Source organism: Hippopotamus amphibius, chromosome 7 (genome assembly GCF_030028045.1).
Source record: "Hippopotamus amphibius kiboko isolate mHipAmp2 chromosome 7, mHipAmp2.hap2, whole genome shotgun sequence".
In the NCBI taxonomy this organism is placed as follows: Eukaryota; Metazoa; Chordata; class Mammalia; order Artiodactyla; family Hippopotamidae; genus Hippopotamus; species Hippopotamus amphibius.
In genome coordinates this window covers 111307904-111330559 of record NC_080192.1, presented here as the reverse complement: position 1 = coordinate 111330559, position 22656 = coordinate 111307904, and the positions used below count along the sequence as shown (strand labels likewise).

The following is a 22656-nucleotide window of genomic DNA, read 5'->3' as shown; positions in this document are numbered from 1 at the left end:
ATGATAAGAAAACTTTAAGAAAATAAAACTGTTAATTCGCTCTCTAGAGAAGGAACCACATTCCCGGCTTTAAAGCTATAGAAGAAACCATAAAGGTAAACAAGGACAGATTCGACTGCATGAGATAGAGGACCCTGTTCAATAGAAAAAAATAACAGAAAAATCATAAAATAGGCTTAGAAAAACCTTTGCAGAAAGTAAATTGGTAGTAACTTTAAATACCAAGCTCATATAGATTCGTAAGAAAATAGTATTATAAAACAGTAGATAACTAGACAGAGGAAACTGACAAATAATTCGCATAAAAAAATACAAATAAAAAAATATTTTTAGTTTCATTACAAGTTAAAGTAGCATTGAGGTAACATTTCACACCCATTACATGAGCAAAAAAGCTTTTTAAGTGAAAGTGCCCACTGCTGATAACAGATTATACTGTACTTCCTTTCTGAAAGTCAGTTAAGAAATGTGCAAAATACTTACCTCTATGACCCACTTCTAAGGCTTTCCATCTTAACACTGTGATTTAAAAAAAAAGAAAAAATTATATGTATAAAAACATTTGATGCAGTTTGTTTATGTAATACTTAATGATTAGATGTAACTCAAGTGTCTAATGTGAGATAAATGTTACTGATATACTTGAATTGAGTATCAGCAACCATGATATGGTGGAGACCATGTAGAGAAATGCTTATGAAATAATGTTCAGTTAAAAAATCTAATCTATATTTGCTGTACTTTAATTGCAAGTATGACAAATTATACAAACATATGAGTATTTAATAGATGGGCATTGAACTTTTCTTTGGACACTGTTAGAAATTAAAAATAAATAAATTGTAGTAGCTCTATTAGGATGGGTAGTCTTTACATTTTAAATACAATTATACTATTTAAAATTAAAGGAAAAAAAAGTTTTTAAAGCATTTGGTATGGACTTGGGTTTCTTTTGATTTCCTACAGGTTTAGGCTTAAGCGGTAGTTTTGGTTGATTACAGGTCATGTTGGCGGAGCTCAAAGGGAAAGATGAAGTTTATGCTGTGAAGGTTCTAAAGAAGGATGTCATCCTTCAGGATGATGATGTAGACTGCACGATGACAGAAAAGAGGATTTTGGCTCTGGCGCGGAAACATCCGTACCTAACACAACTCTATTGCTGCTTCCAGACCAAGGTAAGTTTAAGAAGAAGCTGGTGGATCACCATCTTGGGGTTGTGCTGTAGGACACTATGGTATCTTGACTGTCAGATAAAAAAATCAATCACAGATCCCCTACATTCTTTTCTCACAGCTCTGGTAAAGTGGAATGGATTTTACCCTTGTAAAGATCAGGGTATGTTTGAACAACATTCTCTTTTTTAAGGGTAAGGGATTTTCCATTCAAGGCTGTGCTTGTGAAGGGATGAGAGGGCAATAGAAGTCTTTGCAAGCATAGCTGGACAAAGCCAAATAACTGACCCTGGTGTTTGCTCCTTGGAGAAAACAACAGGCATGGTTAGTCCTTTCTCTGCTCCTAACTTTCTGTCACCAGGCAAATCACTTAAGTTCTTTGTTGCCTTCAGATCAAATGAAATAAGAGTAAGGACCTCCTGAGCCACGTCTAACCTGTGTAATGTCACATGAGGCAAAGGATGTGAACAGTGCTTAACATGCCATCGTGGGGAATTCCCATGCAGTCCAGTGGTTAGGACTCGGTGCTTTCACTGCCAGGCCCGGGATCAATCGCTGTTCAGTCCCTGGTTGGGGAAACTCAGGTCCTGTAAGCCGCGTGGTGCAGCCAAAAAAAAAATAAATTAATTTTAAAAAATTAAAAAATAAAATTCCATTGTGAACCACAGATATAAGGTAGCATTTTAAAATTACCATGTAGCCATGTAGATGCCTGGGGACCAGAAGGTGGCAGTAAAGAAACAAAAATAATCTGTGAGTACGTTGTGGCATCTGACCAATTAATATCCTTAACTCATTCGTTACTTATTCTTAGTAAAGGAAAGGAATGCCAACATTCTTCATGAAGCTCTTTTATTACCCTGTTTTGGGGAATAAAATAAGTGAAAGTCTTTGAGGATGCCTTAAGGATTTGTTGTCCTTGGTTTCTTGAGAAGGCAAAGGCAGCCTCGTCTGAAATGCTTACCTGTGTCCATCTGGAGCCCAGTGACAGGTGCCATCTTGGACAGATGAGTCGTTGCTCCTTGGCGTACTCTCCCCACCATGTCATTGAGAATGCCAGTCTTTCCACACAGAATTCAGTAATTACTCCTTTGGTCATTTGGCCAATTTTTATTTTATTATATTTTATTAAATCCTTTCCATGTGCCCAGTGTTGTGCTGGGTGCTGGAGAGACAGTGGTGAGCAAGGCCCAGTCCCTGACCTCAAGGAATGTACAGTCTCTTTGGTACACTGTTTCCCAAAGGGTATTTCTCTGAAACTTCCTCACTTGAGAGACTCTTAAGAATAAAAGCCTCTGTGGCCCGTAGTTTGCGACACTGCAGTCTTGACCCCTCTTGGAGGGTCTCTATATACATTTGCTTGTCAAAGTTGCTGAGGAGACCTGCAGTGGAAAAATATATATATTACCTTTATTTAATCTACTATTTCCCAACGATTTGATCCCAAGCTTCACCTCACTGTCCCTATCTATTCCACAGTGAGAGACACTGATCTAATGAAATTTTTCCTAACCCTCTGAAATCTCTCAGGAGAATAAGAGATATCTCCTGAAAATCTGGAAACCCCTTTTCTGAACAAGTATAGGACTTATTAGCTATCCTTGTTTTGGATGTGTGTTTTGTATTGCCCGATATGTCTGCGTCTGTGCATGTGTGTGTATGTTTACACGCGCAGAGTCCATTGTGATAATAGGAGGTCAATCGCAAGGTCAACTTTCCTCTTTCCTCCACGTGAGCATGATTCTGGGTTAATGAGAAACGTATCCTACATCTCTGTCTTCCATGGTGCCTGTCAGAGGGCCTCACACCCGGTAGGTTGTCATTCAGAGTCAGAGGGTTGGAAGACGTTTTAAAAAATTCTCTCTTCTAGTCTTCTTTTGCACCAGTGAGAAAATCAGATTTCAGAGATGTAAGTCTTTTGCCCACAGATACTTGGTGTTGGCCGAGTCGAACTTACCATCTCACTTCTGGGACTCCCAGTCCAGTGGGGCCTTGCTCTGATATCATGTTGTGTCCCCTCTGAGGGGAGACCCCTGCCTCTTCCCCTGCCTCTAGCAGCTATGCCATCTCTTTCACCGTCTGAGCTGGTTTCCTAGGCAGGGATCCACATGAGCTTGCTTTCTTTGGACACAGTGCCAAGAGGTCCGACATCCCGGGGGGGTCCAATCTTCTTGTAAAGACCCTGTGAACCCTCTGTACGCGGTGGACCCAGAGAGCCAGAGTGGAGGCTCTGCTTCCCTGCGCTCTTGGTGAATCAGTGAGGGAGCGGGAATGCTGTCTTCAGAGCCAGCAGTGTTCTCCTCTGTGCGTTCAGAACATCAAGGCTGAGTGTCCTCCTTGTGCAGCTGCTCTTGGAGCACAAAATGGCATCATACAACACCATGGGTTTCCTTTATGGCAGAATAATGGCCAAATGACATGGAGATCGGTGTCTGGGTGGCTGGACGGTAAGGTTGGGGAGAGAAGGGACTTTCCTCTGTAATTCAGAGATTTACTAACTCTTTTCTCAGGTCAGGGTCAGGCAGCAACAGTTACGGGAGCAAGTCCCCGACCACCATTACTCAGCAGAACATGGCACATCTTGTTTTACACGACAGATGCATGTGCATCTAATTTTTCTAAAGCAAATCATATTTTAACCTTGCCGAAGGACCTTCGCTTACTAGGGCAAGGAAACTTATGAGGAATCATCTTATAATCCCCTAGCTTAACCATGAGAAACTGTGGCTTTTTCCTATGGCAGCCAGTCATCATGCTTTTAAAAAGTAGCTGTTGTTCACCTGACTCTGAGGTAGGTGCTGGGTGTGGAGTTATCAGCAGAAAGGGAGGTGATTCTCAAGTGGAGGAGTTTACTCATTAAGGGGTGGGGACGGGGGTTATGCTAACTTCCACAGCAAACAACCTGGAGTCATTACATTCTGGGTAGACGTGTTCAAGCCAGGAGGACTGAGGAGGGGGTGCTCTTTGGGGTCTGGAGGTGGGGAAAGCGCTCGATCCAGGCTCTACAGAGCGGGGAGGACTGGGACAGGACTTGGGTGGAAATGGAGCCAAGTTCAGTGGCCGTAGTTCAGTCCAGCTTTAGTTTCACTTTTCCTGAAAAGGAAGGACAGTGTTTCTGAGCCACTGCAAACATGGTTTTGACTAAGACTCTAATACATGATTAAGGAACACAAGACCTACCTGCAATCCTATTAAGATTTCTTTCATTCTTGTTGAATTATGACACAGAGCACAGCAATAATGTTAAGTCGGGTTTAATTATTTTTAGGTAGGCCTTCAGTGCTTGGTGTGTAGAAGAAACAGCCTCTACGGAAGCATTCCTTTGAGAAGTTCTTGAGCTGTTGCACATGGCTTCAGGCCACACGCTACACAGATTGCCTGACAGGACTAGAGAGTGTGTGAGGTCCCGTGTCTGGTATGGTGACCCATGGCAACAATTGAGTAAGCCCACTGGCGCCAATTGTGACGTCAGGTCATGAGTTAGGTCTGGTCACCACCACCCACTGAATGACCAAGTTACAGTTAAAGAAGAATGTGGCCTTTTCTGTGCCGAGCCTGACTGCCCGTGGCTCCCATCCTCTGGTCATTATGCATGGGCTCTAGCAGGAAAAAAGCAAATGAAACGGCTCCAGTGCTTGTGAGAAAAGGCAGAAAGCACCCCAAATTAAGCCAATAACTTCAGTGTCAATCATATTCACACCAGTGTGTGTGACTTGAGTTCCCACTATGCTGTGTGCTCTTTGGGATGCTAGAATCACCTGAAACAACTAGAGAAATCTACAAAACTGTATTTGACAAAATAGCAAACCTATGGTATGAAAAGGGGGCAAAGGGACTTCCAGCTCCAGCCAAGATGGAGTAGTCTCATTTCTCTCAAGCCCTCCCTCTTACAACTAAAAAACCCTGGGCATACTTCTGATTTTATGAAGGCATAATGCTCGTCAAGACTGACATAGCCATACAGACTTAGAGACGTTGTGCTATCTGTTGATATCGATGAGAGACTAAAATGTTCACATTTTACAATGAGTTTTTAATGGATGATGTTAAATTAACAGCACATTTAATATTTTCATACACACAATAATTTTTTCTCGGTTAAAAAAAAAGTATGGCCTCTAATTAATTCAGTGAATGTACAGGTATTTATTGGGCATCTGTTATAGGCTATACACTGCTAGGTCCCAGGGCTAAAAGCTCAAAACATACCAACTCTGAACACATGGAGATTGCTGTTTAGTGGGGAGATAGACGTGCAACGAGTGATCTTCTACAGTGTGGTAACTCTCCTAGTGGAGCCCTGTAGGTGATTCATTTGAAGCTCTGCCGAAGGCAGTTGGGAAGGCTTCCTGAAAGTGGTGGCACCTAACTTGGACCTTGAAGCATGGGTAACATTTGGAAAAGGATAAAGGCAAAGAGATCCTGATGAAGCCTAGAACTTATCTCCAGCTCTCATTTTCATTGTTGTTTTTCCAACACTAGAACTCCTACCTCAGTCTGTCCTGCTTCTTCCAAGGAAATGTCAATGGCTAAATAACCGCAGGGAAGAAGAGGAAGAAAGGGGAGGGTATTTGGAAAATAAAGAGGGAGATTCCTGCGTCTGCAAGATGATGACGGTAGAGAAGGGAAGATAATACTGGAAGCCTGCTTCTTTGGGCTCTAAAAGTTACTGGCTGCTCATTGTCAGGGTTTGGGGGCAGGGGGTGTGATTTCAGGAATTGCCTCTCCTGGCTTCCCACTCATCCACAGAAGGCTGGGGATGGGAGAGCCACTGAATGGTAGGTTTGTTTTGCTTTTGTTTTTCTAGTTATAAGAAATAAAGTTCTCAGGCATTTTGAACTGCTGCATATGATCCCCATTGTGAAATCATCCCTTCCAACTAAACCTGACTTGAATAAATTCATGCATGATTTTTCCTCTTTAAATACCTAATTGTCCCCATCCCCCACCCTTTGGCATTTCCTGCCAGGCCTGGGAATACAACTCCTGGAGGGCTTGGTCAGTGTGGGTCCCTAAAGAGGAAACGGAGGGTGAACTAGAGAATCTCCCTCGGCCAACCTCCCTCTCTGCCCTGGGGGAAATGCAGGATGGAAAAATCCTTAAAAAGCAACTGGAGACGTTTTTCAAATGAGCTTTAGTAATAATCCACGTGAGTAGGGGCTGAAAACTGCTGGGAAAGGAGTGTTGAGGAGGCAAGGGGAAAATTGTGGTTTCAAGGAACTCAGACATTCTTGTGACTATCAGTTCTGAAGAACAGCAAATACAAAAGCAAAAAAGAGAGTAAAAATTAGACCATTGGTAGATTTTTTTTTTTAAAAGAGAGGTGACTACGTCAGATTAAATCTAAAAGAGCTGAGAATGCAGTAGAGCACACCGTCTTGTTACCCTGACTCCAAGCTCTCTCTGCTAGTCGCACAACAGGCCAATGAATCAGAGACGAGGTGTTGAGGCAAGGAATACAACTTTATTTGGAAAGTCAGAAAACCAAGAAGACGGCAGACTAATGTCGCCTAAAAACCACCGTATTGGGTGGGGTCTGGATGCCAGTTTGTTTTATAGAATCAGAGAGGGAGAGGCCATGAGGAAGCAAAATTAAAGGGCCATCAGTCTTACAAAAGATCTCCAGGAATGGCCAGCCTCGGTGAAGGGAATATGTTCATTTCAGCCATTCACACAGGTGGGCAGGTCAGTTTGTCTGCCGGTGAGCTGAACAGAGGTACTTTAGTTCAGCATTCAGGCAGAGAGGCGGTGTTCCCCGAGGCAGGCCATCATGTATGATTATAATAACAAAAACAACAAAAAAACAAGAGCCAAAGTCAAAGAAACAGATTCCACATGGAGTCCAGTTTAGCTCTACGCAGTTACAATCAGAGGCAGTATGGTGTCGGAGGGGTTGGAGGCACTTTGTTTGGATTTGACCATGAGATGGTCTGTGGGTCAGGCAGCCACCTGAGGATCAATATCATTGCCAATAAAAGAGATCCTCCATAGTTTCTAACAGATCGCAGTGAAATGAGGTCTGTGGTAGAGAGCACAGGCTTAGCATTGGCAGACTCCATTGTCAAAGTGCTGAGACTCCAGCAAACTCTATCTCCTTACTTCTGAAGGGCATCCTACCCTAGAGCAAGCTGGTCCACAGAGCCATTGCTTTTGATCAGCCAAGAAGACATCTTCAGTGAGGGCCTGCTGCATGCAAATCACCACGGGGCTTTTTTAAAAAAATGTATTTATTGATTTATTTGTTTGTTTGTTACACCAAAGTGAATCAGCTGTATTTATACATATATCTCCATATCCTCTCCCTCCCGCGACTCCCTCCCACCCTGTCCTGGCCCTCCAAGGCATCACCCATCATCAAGTTGATCTCCCTTTGCTATACAGCGACTTCCCACTAGCTATCTATTTCATAGCGTATATATGTCTGTGCTACTCTCTCACTTCGTCCCAGCTTCCCCTTCGCCCCCTGCCCCCTAAACCGCGTGTCCTCCAGTCCATTCTCTGCATCTGCATCCTTATTCTTACCCTGTCACTGGGTTCATCAGTACCATTTTTTTTTTTAGATTCCGTATATATGAGTTAGCATACAGTATTTGTTTTCCTCTTTCTGGCTTACTTCACTCTGTGTGACAGACTCTAGGTCTATCCACCTCATTACATATAGCTCCATTTCATTCCTTTTTATGAACCACAGGGCTTTAAAAGACTTTTATGATAGGACCTCTGTCAAAGTGATGGGGTTACAATCACTGTTTACCTGAGGAGGAATGGGCTGAGGCCTGTGGAGGTTTGAGGTGGGGAGGTCAAGGGGCATGGGAGAGACAGAAAAAGAGTGAGTGAGTGTGTGTGTGGTGGGGAGGGGTATGTCTATGTGCAGACCTACCAGGGGTGCCCAACCCAGTTGGGAGAGGAGGTTACGGTTTTCTTCATCAAGCAAAGCTTCACAGAGGTGGAGGACCAGGTCTAGAAGCACAACAGGATGCACTGTGCATGACAAAAGGTTGTAGAGTTAATTACTGCTCACATGCCCCTGGGGCAGAGAGGTGTGTGTGTGTGTGTGTGTGTGTGTGTGTGTGTGTGTGTGTGTGTGTGTGTGTGTGTGTGCGCGCGCGCGTGCGTGCGTGCGCGCGCGCGCGGGTGTGTTGGCTCTTAATCCAAGATGCTGCTGCCTCAGGCAACTTCTTTGCCTCCAAGGAAACCTTGCATTTGAGTAGGACGGTTACTTTTACAAATGCCTTCATTTCATTTAGATAGCCATCCCACAGGTTCCTTCCTAATGAGACAAGTAAGGTCACTCCCTTCTATGGATGAGAAAACTGAGGCCCAGAGAGGTCTTACAGCTTGTCTGTAATGGAACCCACCTTGGAATCAAGGTGTCCTGAAGGCCTCTGTTGTTCATATGATGGTATCACCTCCCTCCTGTCCAAGTTCTCTACTTCACATATCCTTACCTGCAGTCCCCACTTGCTGTAACACAGGAGAAAGGGTCTCAGAGCTCTGTTTTACCTGGATTCAATGAGATTGGAATTTTTAAAAAAAAATTAGTGCCCCTTAAGCTGGTGAGAGTAGCAGGATCATTCAGCCTGTTTCTGGAAATGTTTGTTTTCTGAAAGTGCAAGCGAGGAGAGATGAGAAAGGGGGCATGGGCACAGGGATTGTGTTCAGAATGGGCTGGAGCAAGACAAGGCCCTCACACCTGCCCATTCAGCCACTGTTCATTGAGCATCTACTATGTACCCAGTGCACCTTGCCACAGGCATCATGGGGTGCTGTGCTACCTGACAGTGATTTAGTGGTGAACTTACTGCTTTGCTCTCCTTCAGAAACTGTTGGCCTTGGCCTTTAAAAAATAATAATAATTTTTTGTCCCAAAGAATATTTGTTAATTATAGAAAATTCGGAAAATTCAGAAAGGAACAAAAAGAATTATTCTAATGACTACTACTGACATTTTGATGTGTATATTTCCAGTTTAAGAATATGTATCAGTTTATACATATGTATTTTTAAAATTGATGTACTTCCAATTGTTTCACTAAACAACATATTGTAGCTATTTCTATTGTTACTAAGTATTCTTTAACCGAATGATTTCTAAGGCCCTGATATCCGAGGGCCTCCTGTAGAGAAATCCTGAATTTAGGGGTTGCAGGTCACAGGTAAATGCTTGGCTTCCGGTGGAGCTGACGTTAGCAGTACGTGAACCAGAAAGCACTGCCCAGTGTTGCCCAGAGATAGCATTTGCCTCTATGCAGCAGGATGGCCTCTTTCTGTTTATGTTTCTCTCTTTCTATAACATAAACTTGAGTACAGCTTGTAAATACTCTGACATGGGCATCTTGTAGAACAAGATTTAAATTCCTTTGACATCATATACGTGTATATATGTTTGTTTAGTAGATGTTTTTTCACCAGTGTGAAGTATATTTACCTATCCTCCTAAACGATTTGCTTATTCTGCTAAGCTGTAGTTTCTGAATTAGGTTTTGTAGAGGTGCCTCAGGAGTTGCTGTGTGTGTGTGTGTGTACGCACGCATTTGTGCACATGTGCGCACGCACACACATACATCTGGACACACAGACCCTGTGTGTGCTGTGGAGAGAGGACTTTCACACTCCACCTTCTGTCCATCCAGAGCAGTCCCACCTTCAGCTGCTTCTTGTGTTAGTATTCCAAGTAAGACATCATTTGAAGAAAGGATTTTACTTTGGGGGAAAAAAAGTTTAAAGCCACTGCAACTTCCACTGACAGTTTGGAGTTATGTCTTGATGGTTTTTACCTACCTATATATAATTGGATATGCATACGATGTCATTTCTTGAAGGTTTTCATTGTAAATGTCCTTCCATTATTAAAATGGGCACATTCCTTAGAGATAGAATTTTGGAAGCAGATTCAAAACTTAACATTTCTTGTATTCTCTGTGAGTTCTGTCTCTACTTTGGTTGGGTCATTAGTAGAAACCACTTTGGCTTGCTGAGGAGGTTTTCCAGAATAGAAAAAGTAAAGTAGAGAGAATGTAGCTGGGTTATAACATTACTCTGATGACAAGAAAGTTGATCATGAGAACATGCTCGGTACCAGAACCTTATTAGAGGCCATTGGGAAATAATCAGAACTGGGACTCTTATGTTCCAGGACAGATGATATAATATACATAAAACAGTAATACATAATAAAGGTGGTGTGTGATCAAGAGGAAGAAAAGACTTATTGAGCATCTATTAAGTGTCGAGCCTTGTGCAAGGACCAATTTCTTTCATCTTACCTAAGTTCCATGGAGTATAGGTATTGTCCTTTCTCTGGGCAGAGGAAGAAGCTGAGACTAGGGGAGGCTTTGCTCCTTGGCCGGGGTCACACAGGTAGTTTAGTGATGGAGCTGGGATTCAAATCAACGATGCACCCCCCCCACCTCCTATGGGAGAGAAGGACCACCATGGATTAGGAATGTGCTGATGGAGGGGAGCGAGGGGGAGGATGTCACTGAAGGAGAGGGGGAGGAGCAGGGCACAGCAAGTTTCAGGGAGGGAGGAGTTTGACCCCAAATTTAGGGGGATGGTGATATGTTGTACCAGAAAAGCAGACTTACATTTCAAAGGCATGAGAAAGATCACTTTGTAAGGAAAGTCTGGCTAAACTGTGGAGTTCTTTTAGACAAGGAGTTTTGGACGTATTCTGAAAGTAGAGGATTCCTTAAAGGTGTGACAGGAAGTGATGACTTAGGAAGCATAGCATGGCAGCTCTGTGTGGTTTGGATTAAAGGGGAAATTACAAAGCCGAGCTACCAGTGTGGAGGCTATTTCAACAGTTCACGAGTCCGGAGGTGGTGGGGAAGAACTTGTGAAGGAAGAATTGCTATAGACTGTTCACTTTCCCCTCTGCGTCTGGAAAGGTGGGCCTGCCCCAAAAGGAAGTGGAGCACTGCATTTAATACTCTGGAAAATATCAGTTGTAAAACCCCGGACTGATTAGAAACAGGAACTTAGATTGCAGCCAGTTGGGTTAAGTGACCTACACACTTCTGTGGTGTCATTTGCCCACAGTCAATGGGTACATGATGATCGAATTTAAAGTTTCAGCTTGAAATCTAAAACCAGAGAGCCAAGTTATCTAACCTGTTCATGAAACAAAGCCAGTTTCCTCATTGGTTGACATCAGACCTCCGATCTCTCCCCCAATGCCATCTATTGGTTTTCAGGATTTACCTAATTTTTGTTTTTAATCGTGTCTATTTTTAGATCCAAGTTGAATTTTGTTAGTGGACTGGCTTTGTTTTCTACGTGGGGCATTTTTTAGAGAAGCTTTTACCCAGTCTATTGAGATTATTCAGCTTAAGCATTGGGCTTTCGTATAACCTGAACTTTTCTTCCAATGGTCTCAGGTACTTCATGTAACTCTGCTGGCCCTTGATTCTTTGACTTTGAAGATTTTGCCAGGGGGCAAGTGTGTCCCATGTGGCTAACTTGTGTTTCTGTGTGCCCTCTTCATTGGTAAGGAACACAGGATCCAGGAAAGAGGGCACCGTGAGGCAAGAAACTCTGGCTCTATCTCTGGCTTCTGCCGCTGATGCTTGACTGAAACATTTCTCTGGGCATTGATTTCCTAACTCATAATAAAAGATGAGGGAAGACACAGAGAGGGGAGTTAGACGACATGGTCTATAGGATTCCTAAATCTGATTCTAAAGATCTATGAAAACACAGCTCATTGGGAACCAGACGTGGGACCATTGCAGACTGACTTGTTGCTGGTGCATGCGTGAGAAAAGAACAATGATAAAATTAAAAGAAAAGTGCTTCTGTTTAGTGTTTACTTTTCAAAGTTCAATTCAGTAAATGATCCTACCTCAATCAATGCCTTTATGTTCACAAGGCTGTCATTCTACGTTAATGGTTCCAAATTCAAACACACTTTGAGTGACTAGTGATCTTGCATAAGGAGGTCTACCAGCAGACGTTATAGTTGTCTTATTAAAGCACAGCACAGTTTCTAGCAAACAGCAGGCACAATAAATTTTAACTTCTGTCTTACTCAGTTAACAGTTTTAATATGCTTTATATAGATACCCTAACCCCACCCCCAAGCTGGACTGAGAGCTTTGCCATGTTTCTGTTAGCCTATAGGGATGACCTTTTCTGACCAACTGGGCAAACGTTCATGAAACAAAATTGAGAAACCATTGTTGGTAGATTTGAGCTCCCAGGTACACTAGCTTCATAGGGAGAAAAAATATATTACCTAACCCTTAACCTGAGCCCAGATGTCCTTAACTACAGCTATGGCCCAACCTCTTAACCTGTCTAGTCATCTCACAAGTATATCAGGAGGGCATCAAGCAAAAGATTACCAAGAGCCATCTCTTCTCCCAGGAGAAGTCTATGCCCAACTGGAGGATGAATACTTTGTTATGTCATTTTTGTTTTTTAATTATAAAATCTATTCTTAAATCTTAATTATAAAATCTAATAAGTTTAGAAGTGTGACCATGTAATGTGAAAAACATTTCTTTGATCGTGTGTCCCTAGGAGTCAGGTAGCTTGTCCTTCTGACTGCCTGACCCATAGTTTGAACTGCCAAGCCATCACAGGTGGGTCACCATGACATTGGCTTCTGCATGGTTCCTCTGAATGCTTTTTCTCGTCCACACGATTCCAGTGAATTCTTGCTGGACCCTTTGTCTCCTTCTTGTCACTGAGGCAGGGGATGGTCACATTTAGGGCTGACTCCCCAGTGTGAGAAGAAAAGGTTCCTGGTTCCAGTAAAGAACATCTTGGAACTGTCCCCTTGGTGGTTTGTCTTTGGAGACTGCTGTCCTAATCCAAGAAATGAGAGAGAGATGGGTCATCCAGGTGGCCTAGTCATTACCTTCCATTTCAGGGTCATCCGTGGCTCAATAATAACCATAAGAACAGAAATTTGTATAGGACTTGTTAAATGCCAGGTTTAATGTCAAACAGTTTACGTGTATTAACTTGTTTAATCTTCATATCAACCTTTTAGGTAGGACTATTTTCCCAAAGAGAGGTCACACAGCTGGACATGGCAGATCCTGGATTCAAACCCAGGCAGTTGGCTTCCAGAAACTTCATTTTGTCTGACTGCCCAGGGGAGATTAGGCTCCTGAGAATTAATGAACACAAACCAAAATCTCAAGAGACCAAGGTGTAAATAAAACTGCAATTGGTTAATTTATAGTGGGGTGACCAGACTTCTTATGCCCAGGGTCCCTGGAATAGCTTTTGGGGGGTATTATTTTAGGCAATCCAAATTGTGTTAAGAAAGCAATAGGAAGGAAAACAGACCCTCTTCTTCCTGTTACGAGCGTTTTTTTTTGTTTTTTTTTTTTCCAGAGGCAATTGGAAATTGACCCATCCTTTCTGACCCCGTCAGAACATTTTGTTTTACCATGACATTCCAGGGAGAATGCCAGGAGGGATCACAGACAAAAAAAATTCTCCTAGTTGACCCCTGTAGTGTGGCAAGAGGTACAAATTAACTCCTTTGTTGGGTCAATAGGATATTCGCTTGGAATTCAGCAGCAGTATGTAATCCATTTTGTCTGGAACACTTGTGTGCAGGTTGCTAGGGAACTAATAAGCTCATTACCCGGCCCTGGCTCTTCGAGCTGAAGCCTGCTGGCTCTGCAGCTTGGTTTAGGCCGGACTGACTGATAGTGACATGGGTGGTGATGGGGATTGTGGCCTTACATCATCCTCCAAAAGGTATAGCCCAGTAAGGGTCTGAGTATGGGAGTGGTTGGAGAAGCTGCTGTCTTTGTTCTCGATGTGTCTTCCACCATTTATCCAATCCATGCTGGTTGTGTTTTTCAAGTAATAACTTAAATTCAACCTCCTTTATCAAGCCCTAATTTATGAAGGCTTTCTAGATGCACCAACATTAGAACCACACAGAAGCAACCAAGTGAAACACATTGCCATCCATGTTGAAGTACTTCCATGGTCTAATTCATCCGGAGTTTTGTTTTTTGTGGGGAGTTAATTGAGATATGGGCAGTATTTCTTGACATACATAAATCGAAAGGGAACATGACAAAGAAGTACAAGTAGATCCACTAGAAGAAAACTTGGAAATAAATTCTGGCTTTAAAAAATAGTAATTATACATGTAGGTGTGTTGGTTCACCTTAAAAAAGCCAACTCCTTTTATAAAATGTTTATAAAAGAATTCACTAGAAAACACCTTGGGTTGGCAAGATCCATTTGGATTGCCAGGTGGAGTGGCTGAGGGATGGAGGTATCAGGCAGAGTAACTGAAACCTGAAGTGTTAAAAACAGCAGCAGGGGAGAGGAAGATGCAGGGAACACATCCCATCAGTCAGGGAGGAAGTGCTCTGCTTTAGTAAACAGCAGACAACCAGTATTTTCCCAGTGCCTGGTATGTCTTCAGCTTCGTACCAAGTGTGGGAGGGATGGAAAAAGACACTGCCTTTATCCCAAGAATTTCTAGTTTATCTAGAGAGGTAAGACTAGCACAGGTGAACCAGAAAATAAAATATGATTCCTTGTAAAAATGAGTGGTGCAGAAATGAGCTTAGAAAGGCAGAGGAAGAAGCACTGAGTGGGCTGGAGGAGCAGGCATACTCCTGCAGGTGGGAGGGACACTCTTCTCTCACATGTGAAGGACTTTGTCACAGGAGTAAGAACCCTGGATCCCATCTATCCTAGGGGAGCATAGTGGTGAGAGCCCATTAGAATCTATGAGGTTGGGTCAGTGCGGTCCTGTCCTTGTGTGACAAGGAACAAACCCTGTCTGAGACAGCTCTGCATGTTTATGTAGTTCAGATCCTCCATCTAGCTGCCTGGCCCAGTGCTGATCTCTGCAGCTTTAAACCACAGCAGCCTGTGGGTGGGGGAGGGGGAATCAGCCCATCACCGTGGGAACTGAAGACAGCCCCGTGTCCTAGGCACTGGGTAAACACAGGAAGTCAGTATCTTGCAGATGCCACAGGCAGGAACAAATGGGTCCTTCCAAAAACTTAAAATGATAGATTCGTGCTTCCAGCTCAAAACCCATGTGATTCCCGTGCATCTACATCCCCTGAAAGGCAGATTCTGTTTAGCTCTTTGAGCTACTTGTTAATTCCTAGATCTTGAAGACACTAAGTTCAGCACAAAATGCAGACATTCAGATGCTCCTTCCTCCTCTGTAGGAAATGGTGCTAACAGTTTGCAGGATTATGAGAGTAAAAATCCCATTTGATCCAAATAGGCATTTTTGTGGGAGGGAAAAATAGAAAGTTACAGGGATTTGTGAAAACCTGTACAAATGGTTCAAAGGTTAAGGTAATGATGTGAAACTTAAAATCCCAATTTAGTAGAAAGGGACATTTAGATTTCATAGGTAAGGAAGGACAAGAACAGGGAGGAGTGTGAGCAGTTGGACAAAACTGGAAAGAAACATAGAAGACTGCAAAAAACATTAGGAATATGGTGCTTGGGGTAAATGTCTACTTTTGGAAGATGGTTATCATTTGGATGGTTTGAATGCATTTCTTCGATCTTTAAATCTACCAGAAATGTCACTTGGATGTAAGGAAATAATATTTGAATTAAAAAAGCAAGGACCTGGCCACAGCTTACCACAATGTGGCAGACAGTTCACATCCCAGGGAACAGAGTGAACCAGTTCAATTGCTGTGTCATGATATTTTAGGGAGGATGTTTCAGGGATATTTTTTAAGAGCACATTTAGAAGAGAAAGAGCAAGACCCTTAAGAGCTAAGACCTCATCCAGAAAAGCTGATGATTAAAAAGGAGGAAACACAGACCAAAGATGCAAGTCAGTCCCAGAAAGAGCTATGCAGCATAACTGCATTTATATAAAGTCCCCAAACAGGAAACACTAAACAATATATTGTTTAGAGATAAACACAGAGGTGATGAAACTATAAAGAAAAACAAGGCAATGATTACCTTGGTGGTTACCCCTACCGCTGGATGGGAAATGGGGGAGGGGATGCAATCAGAGAGGGTTAAAGGAGATTTTGAGGACCAGCAGCCATCTCCTGTTTGTCAAGATGCATCATGGCTAAAGGGAAGTTGGGGTTTTTTTTTTACATCTTTATTGACGTATAATTACAATGTTGTGTTAATTTCTGCTGTACAGCAAAGTGAATCAGCTCTATTTATACATATATCCCCATATCCCCTCCCTCTCGAGCCTCCCTCCCACCCTCCCTATCCCACCCCTCTAGGTCATCACAAAGCACTCAGCTGATCTCCCTGTGCTATGCAGCAGCTTCCCACTAGCTAGCTATTTTACATTTGGTGGTGTATATAGGTCAGTGCTACTCTCACACGTCTTCCCAGCCTTCCCCTCTCCTCGCTCCATGTCCTCAAGTCCATTCTCTATGTCTGCATCTCTATTCATCCCCTGCCACTAGGTTCATCAGTACCATTTTTCTAGATTCCTTATATATGAGTTAGCATATGGTATTTGTTTTTCTCTTTATGACTTGTTTTGATTATTCTTTATATATCTTATATATTCTTCTGTAGATATATAATAAAAGGGGGGAGAGGAGAACAAGATCATGAAAGTATCCAAACTACCACAGATATTAGCATTTTAAATGGTGATACCCCCTCAAAAAAAAATTCTCACTGTAGTAAAAACTGAGCTTGAGGACAATGTCTGCATATCATTATTTTGCCACTAAAGTCTTGATTTTCCTGTTGTCTTTGGCAGTGAGGTCTGTCTCAAGGACAGGAAGTGTGGCCACTGGTCCCATGGTCTGTTTAACTGGAAGATAAAGCATAGGCCCTGTCTCCTTACCAAGGCCAAGAGGAGGCTGAAGTCTAGGGGTTATCCACAGAGACACTGGCCCATCTTCAGCCCAGCCTGGGTCCTCCCCTTCACAGTTGAGAATTCTGAAGGAGTAACCCAGCTGAGACTCACCCTTTCCGCATGCAGCTCTGGTTAAGGGAGAAATCTTTTCTAGTCTCCACTTCTTCAGTGTTTCTCACCATTTTAAAATCCTGTTTTATAGCCAAGAAGATGTCATCAACCATTTCTTGTGGTGACTTTTTATTATGAAAACCACAGACATCTTTTCATTTTCCATCTACAAAATTATATTATAAATGAACTGCTTTTAAGCTATATGCATACATGTTCTCTCCAGATCCTGACATGTCCTCTGTGGGGGACATGCCCCTTCCCGTGCCTTCCTCCCTCAGACCCACCACCAGTTGAAAATAGCTTTCCTTGCTGCCATCACCAGCAGCGAACATTTATAGAGTGTTTTCTATAAGCCCAAAATAACAGCAGCTGACATTTTTACAGCACTTACTATGTGCTGTTTTTAAAGCTCTTGACACGTATTGATTATTATAATCCTTGCAAGGGCCTTATGAGGTAGGCGTATCCTGAGGCACAGGGAGGTAGAATGCCTTCTCCAAAACCACACAGCTAATAAGTAGTAGAACTGGGATCTGAACGCAGGCAGTGTCCACTCTGTTGTCCTAGTGCTCACCCTTCTGTGCTGCCTCACATAACATGCTAACCACTTTGCAGGTATGATTGACTCTTACCACATCTCTTACAGTTTTGTTATCCCCCCGTTTTATGGATAAGCATACCGAGGTTTGGAATTTCATTTCATGAAGCGTTTGGAGATGGGACCAAGGAAGATCTCCTTTGTTCGTCCCCCCATCCCCGCCCCCCACCCCGGCCTCGCTCCACTCCTTCACACACACCTGCTACACCAACCCCCACCCACCTCCCCATGACATGGAAAGTCTTCCCTTTTCCCCACCCTGCTACAGGGACCACTCACTCCACTTCCCTGTGAGTGGCCCCTGCAGCAGGAAGAAAGAGCAGATTCTCAAGTGAGAGCACGAGCAAGCCTGTTCATGTGTTGCTAATTGCCTAAACATCATGTCTTATTATGGGGTTTATTTGGTGGGAAGGCTTTTCATACAATGCTGCTGACTCCTGAGCCTTAAAGTAAACAACTACATCATCCTGTACAGAGAGAGTCAGGAAAAAGGAAACTGTAAGATGTATCAAACTCCTCCAGCTTGCACCCTCTCTTTTTTAAAAAAATGTAAGTGGAGGAAATGATATTTAGGGGGATTTGCTGGGGTCCTTGTGACGGAGGCTCTGTGAATAACGGCCCCTTTCCCAAGCTGCATATTTGAGTATGCAGTCTTCTCAATGCCCTCACTGTGATGTAAGAAGAAAGTATACCCAGAAAGCATGGCTAAAAGAGTCTATAAAGCCATTAGAAAGTTAAGCTACCTCCTATCAAGGAGTGGTGAAAAGTCCTCACTTGCAAAACTGCTGGATGACTGAGTGGGGTGATGGAGCTGACAGCTCTTTGTGGTCCTCGAATCTTGGGGGTGGAACATGTATGTTTATCTCTGTCTCCATCGTCTAAGAACGTGGACAATATTCTAGGCATCCACCTGCACTGAGAATACAGCACTGGAGAACCTTCCATATAAGGATACAGTCAGAAACACAGCAGACTTGCTGAAAAGACACCAGTGCCCCAGCCATAAACCACCTTGTCCAATATCCTCATCCTTTAAATCCACACTAGAACTCTCTGGAGGGCCTTCCTGGTTGCCTTTCTGAGTTTAGCTTTTCATGTCATCCCATAATCGTTCAGAACAGTGGTATTTGGCAGTGGGAGTGACTAGAAGGGCAGAAGATGCAATTATCCAAATCAGCTGTGGGCTTTTCCGACCATGAGCCCACCCGAAGGTTCTGAAGTGCTATCCTTCCTCTTCCATCAGTGTTACTTCTGAAAAACGAGTGCATCCTTCAGAGGTGACTGAGGGATGTAGAAGATGTAAAGCTGCTGCCTTTAGGATTGCTGGAATGAATGTCTCCTAGTGTTGCTGCTATAGTAACGCTTTCCTATAGCAAACTATAACTATGTCCCAGCAAAAAGGAATTACCCACTTAAATGAATTTGCTCTTTTCCCCCACCCAATCCACTAGCTGTTTCTCACGGTCCTGCATGATGTGGGACAGTCCCTGTCTTCCTGCCCCCAAACCCTAGGATCCTTGCCATCTTTGTCATCCGTAGAATAAGTAAGTGTCTTTTCCCTGAGAGTAGTAGTTTTCATTTTGTGTTTCCTTTTACACCAGGTGGGAACTTCTCAAAGTGTGTTTCTTACACTTGCCCTAGCATTCATTACCTGTAGGGCATCCTAGTTTTGTACAGCTTTCTTGTGAGTGATGTAGCAAGCTCCGTGTGTGTAGGGATGAATCTTTCAATGGACTTCCCAGAAACTATTTTGGGTAGTAATAGGAGCAACAGATTATAGTGGGATAGCCGTTTTGATTTTTATTTGAAATGAACCACTCCTGGAAGGAGTTTTCCAAATACAACAACAGAGCTCTCCCACTTTTGCCACCCTCTTCTGCGACTTTGGATACCACCCATGGCATGTAAAGTAAAATGTCCTTTGTCGGGTCTCAGCTTGCCTGCTTCAGTTTCACTGCCCACTTTCTGGACACTGGCAGGCAGATCCCTGGCTTCCTGCCTGTTCTCTTTGCCTGGGATGATACAGCCCCACTGTGGTGATTAACCAGATCTCCTGCTGCTGCTGTCACATCCCACCTCTTAGTGAATCCTTCAGTTTGTTCGAACCCCTTTAGTTTCTATTAATGACTCTTCTCACATGGCACCCAGAATATACAGCTTGACTAGCTGTTAGATTTGTATGCACAAGCGACTTCTCTCTCCAAGCCAACTATAAGCACCCAAAGGCCAACACAAACTTTTCTACCTGTGTGTGCCCTTCGTGTGTGTGTGTGTGTGTGTCTGTGTATGCATGTGCATACGCATGTATGTATGTATAGGAGCAGCCCACTTACTTATGGAGAGTAAGTGCTCAGTAAAGGCATCCTGTGGCGGGGATGGTAGTGAGAGCTACTGTGATTATGCGCAGCAGAATCGTTTGGGGAGTGAAAATCAGCTGATTTAACAGTGACCGTCTTGCAGCTAATCCATCATTCTTCCTCTTTCAGTGTATGGCTGTAGAATCCTGAATAGGATTCTATTCTATTCTAGTCACAGTGCTCCTCACAGCTCCTCCTCATTGATTGCAGTTAGCATGGGAGAGAATCCAGACTTTTTTTTTTATCTGCCTCTCACCTTAGACACACTCATCTCTCAGCCCCTTAGAGACAGGGCATCTCATTTTGAACAGGCATTTAGTTTTCAGAGACCCATTATTTTGTCTGGTTTTTTTTTTTTGTTTTTTTTTTATAGCAGATATTGAGACTGCTCATCAGCCTTGGTTTCCTCCTCCACAAAGCGGAAGTACATTGGTCCTCTGCGTCCTTGGGTTCCACATCCATGGATTCAGCCAACCAGGGATGGGAGATATTTGTAAAAAAGTTCCAAAAAGCAAAACTTGAATTTGCTACACCAGCAACTGTTTATATAGCATTTACATTGTATTAGGTATCACAGATAATCTAGAGATGATTCAAAATATGCAGGAGGATGTGCATAGGTCACGTGCAAATACTTCACCACTTTATATAAGAGACTTGAGCATCCACAGATTCTGGCATCCATGGGGGTCCTGGAACCAATCCTCTTTGGATACCGAGGGAGGACCGACTGGTAGCGCTGCCCTCAGAGGGCTGCCCTGAGACTTCAGTGATAACGTGCATGGCCATTAGCACAGCGCCTGGCAGGTAACATGCATGCAACCCTTAAATTGCTTTTCGGAATCCTTTGAACAGCATCGCCTCACTTTATCTTCACAGAACCTCTGAGGTAGGCAGGGTGCTCGTGTATTTTCCTTTGATAGATGAGGAAACGGGCACAGATCGGTGAGAGGACTTGCTCAGGGGCCTGTGACTCATGAAGAGCAGGGACTGGGTCTGAGGGCTTTTCCTGCCAGCTCTGGCGCTGCTCCTCCTGGCAGCCTTCCTTGTGGGGGTGGCGGGAAAGAGGGCAGCCTTCGCCTGTGCAAGTAATCCCAGCCCCTGCTTCTGCTGAGGAAATACCATCTGTCTCTTAAAGCAGGCATGAGTGAGTTGGCAGGACTTGCCCTCATTGTGGTCAGGTCTCCTCCTCACCCCCAGCCTTCCAGAACCATCCCCCCTGCTTGTAGCCAGCGGTAGGATTTATGAAAGGTTAAAATACCGTGTGTTTGTCTTGCATCCCAGTTATCCCAGAAAGTTCCAGGATGACTTGGGAGATTTTACGGGCTCAGCTGAAAAATACCCAGGCGGTGATAGGCCTGGGTGCTCGGAGGCAGACTGGCTAAGCAAGGGGTGATTTATGAAAAGCCCTGTAACCCTAGAAGCTCGTAATCAGGAGGCTGAGAGAAAGGGATGAAGCGTTTTAATCCTCTCCATACTCTCCTCATTAAGTGATTCTCATTAGTCATGGGTAAAGTTTCTCTTCCCAGGTGTGTGCTTTTCGGGATATTAGTGAAATTTCAGGTTTCCCAGCTCAGGCTTCTACATCTGCAGCCTGCCCGTGTTTTCAGCGGTGAGAAAGGACCTCTTTGCCAAGAATTCATTATGTACTGGAAACAGGAAAGTATGGAAAATGAAGCGGTTATCATCAGAGCTGCTGGTAAAGGTCATGGTTTCATTTATAGAACTGGAGCCATCCAGCTGGACGAGAAAGGCCCATTCTCATCTGCAGGCAGCGTGCAGCGTGTAGAAGCATGCATCAGATGGCCTCCACTCACAATGCGATGGCGAGAAGTCAACATGTAGTATTTACAAAGATCAGTCATTTCTGGGAGGATTAGAGAGGAGGAAAGGTGAACCAGACATTAGTTACAGACCTAGGCAGATCATTTTCAGCAACTGGAATGACAACACATCACCATGTCGGCATCTGGGGGCAAGAGAGGGGTCAGGGAGCCGTTGCTCCCCATCTCTTTCACGAGGCATGGTGGTGGGACGTGCCCCCAAAGCAGGAGGCCTCCTTGGTCTCCGCAGCAGAACCCCACCCCCTGTGTTACGAGCGCCGTCAGACATGGGACCTGCTGTTTGAGTGGGTGAGTGCGTTCCCGTGTGGCAGGGCTCTCAATATAGTGTGTACTGCATCTCCCAGGGAGCTGGTCAAACGGCACATGGTGGGTCCCGCCCCTGGAGATTCCGATTCAGTAGGGCCCTGATTAGCATTTTTTAGTGCAAAGTGTTTGCTGGCAGCACTTGAGAAGCACTGCCTGATAGTGGCATGCCACCTACTTTGGGAGAGAGTTGGTTTTACAGTCAATCACCGAGTGACGGCCCTACGCACTATCCTAGGCCCCGCTGCGATTTGCAAAAGATTCGTATCCTATGAGCCTTGTCCTTAAGATGAGTTTATTAGGAATGGGGTGGGCAGTGCAGGATTTGCCAGAATCAGATGCTGGCCGTTGTCAGGGTCCCAAGAGGACTGGAGCGTCAGGGTCTGCTGGGCAGGGGAGGTGGGGCTATAGGATTTGCACGGATGGCTCAGAGGGGAAGGAGGGAATTTCTGATCAGGGGCTA

General features: G+C 43.9%; 1 protein-coding gene across 1 annotated transcript in view; it reads left to right on the top strand.

Annotated features, from left to right (window-relative positions):
• Positions 1-22656, top strand: part of PRKCE (protein kinase C epsilon) — a 515835-nt gene that overhangs the window by 353995 nt on the left and 139184 nt on the right. Inside the window, exon 10 of the mRNA XM_057740938.1 lies at positions 1002-1175. Within this exon, the coding sequence (XP_057596921.1) occupies positions 1002-1175 (174 nt within the window). The remainder of the gene's footprint in view (positions 1-1001; positions 1176-22656) is intronic.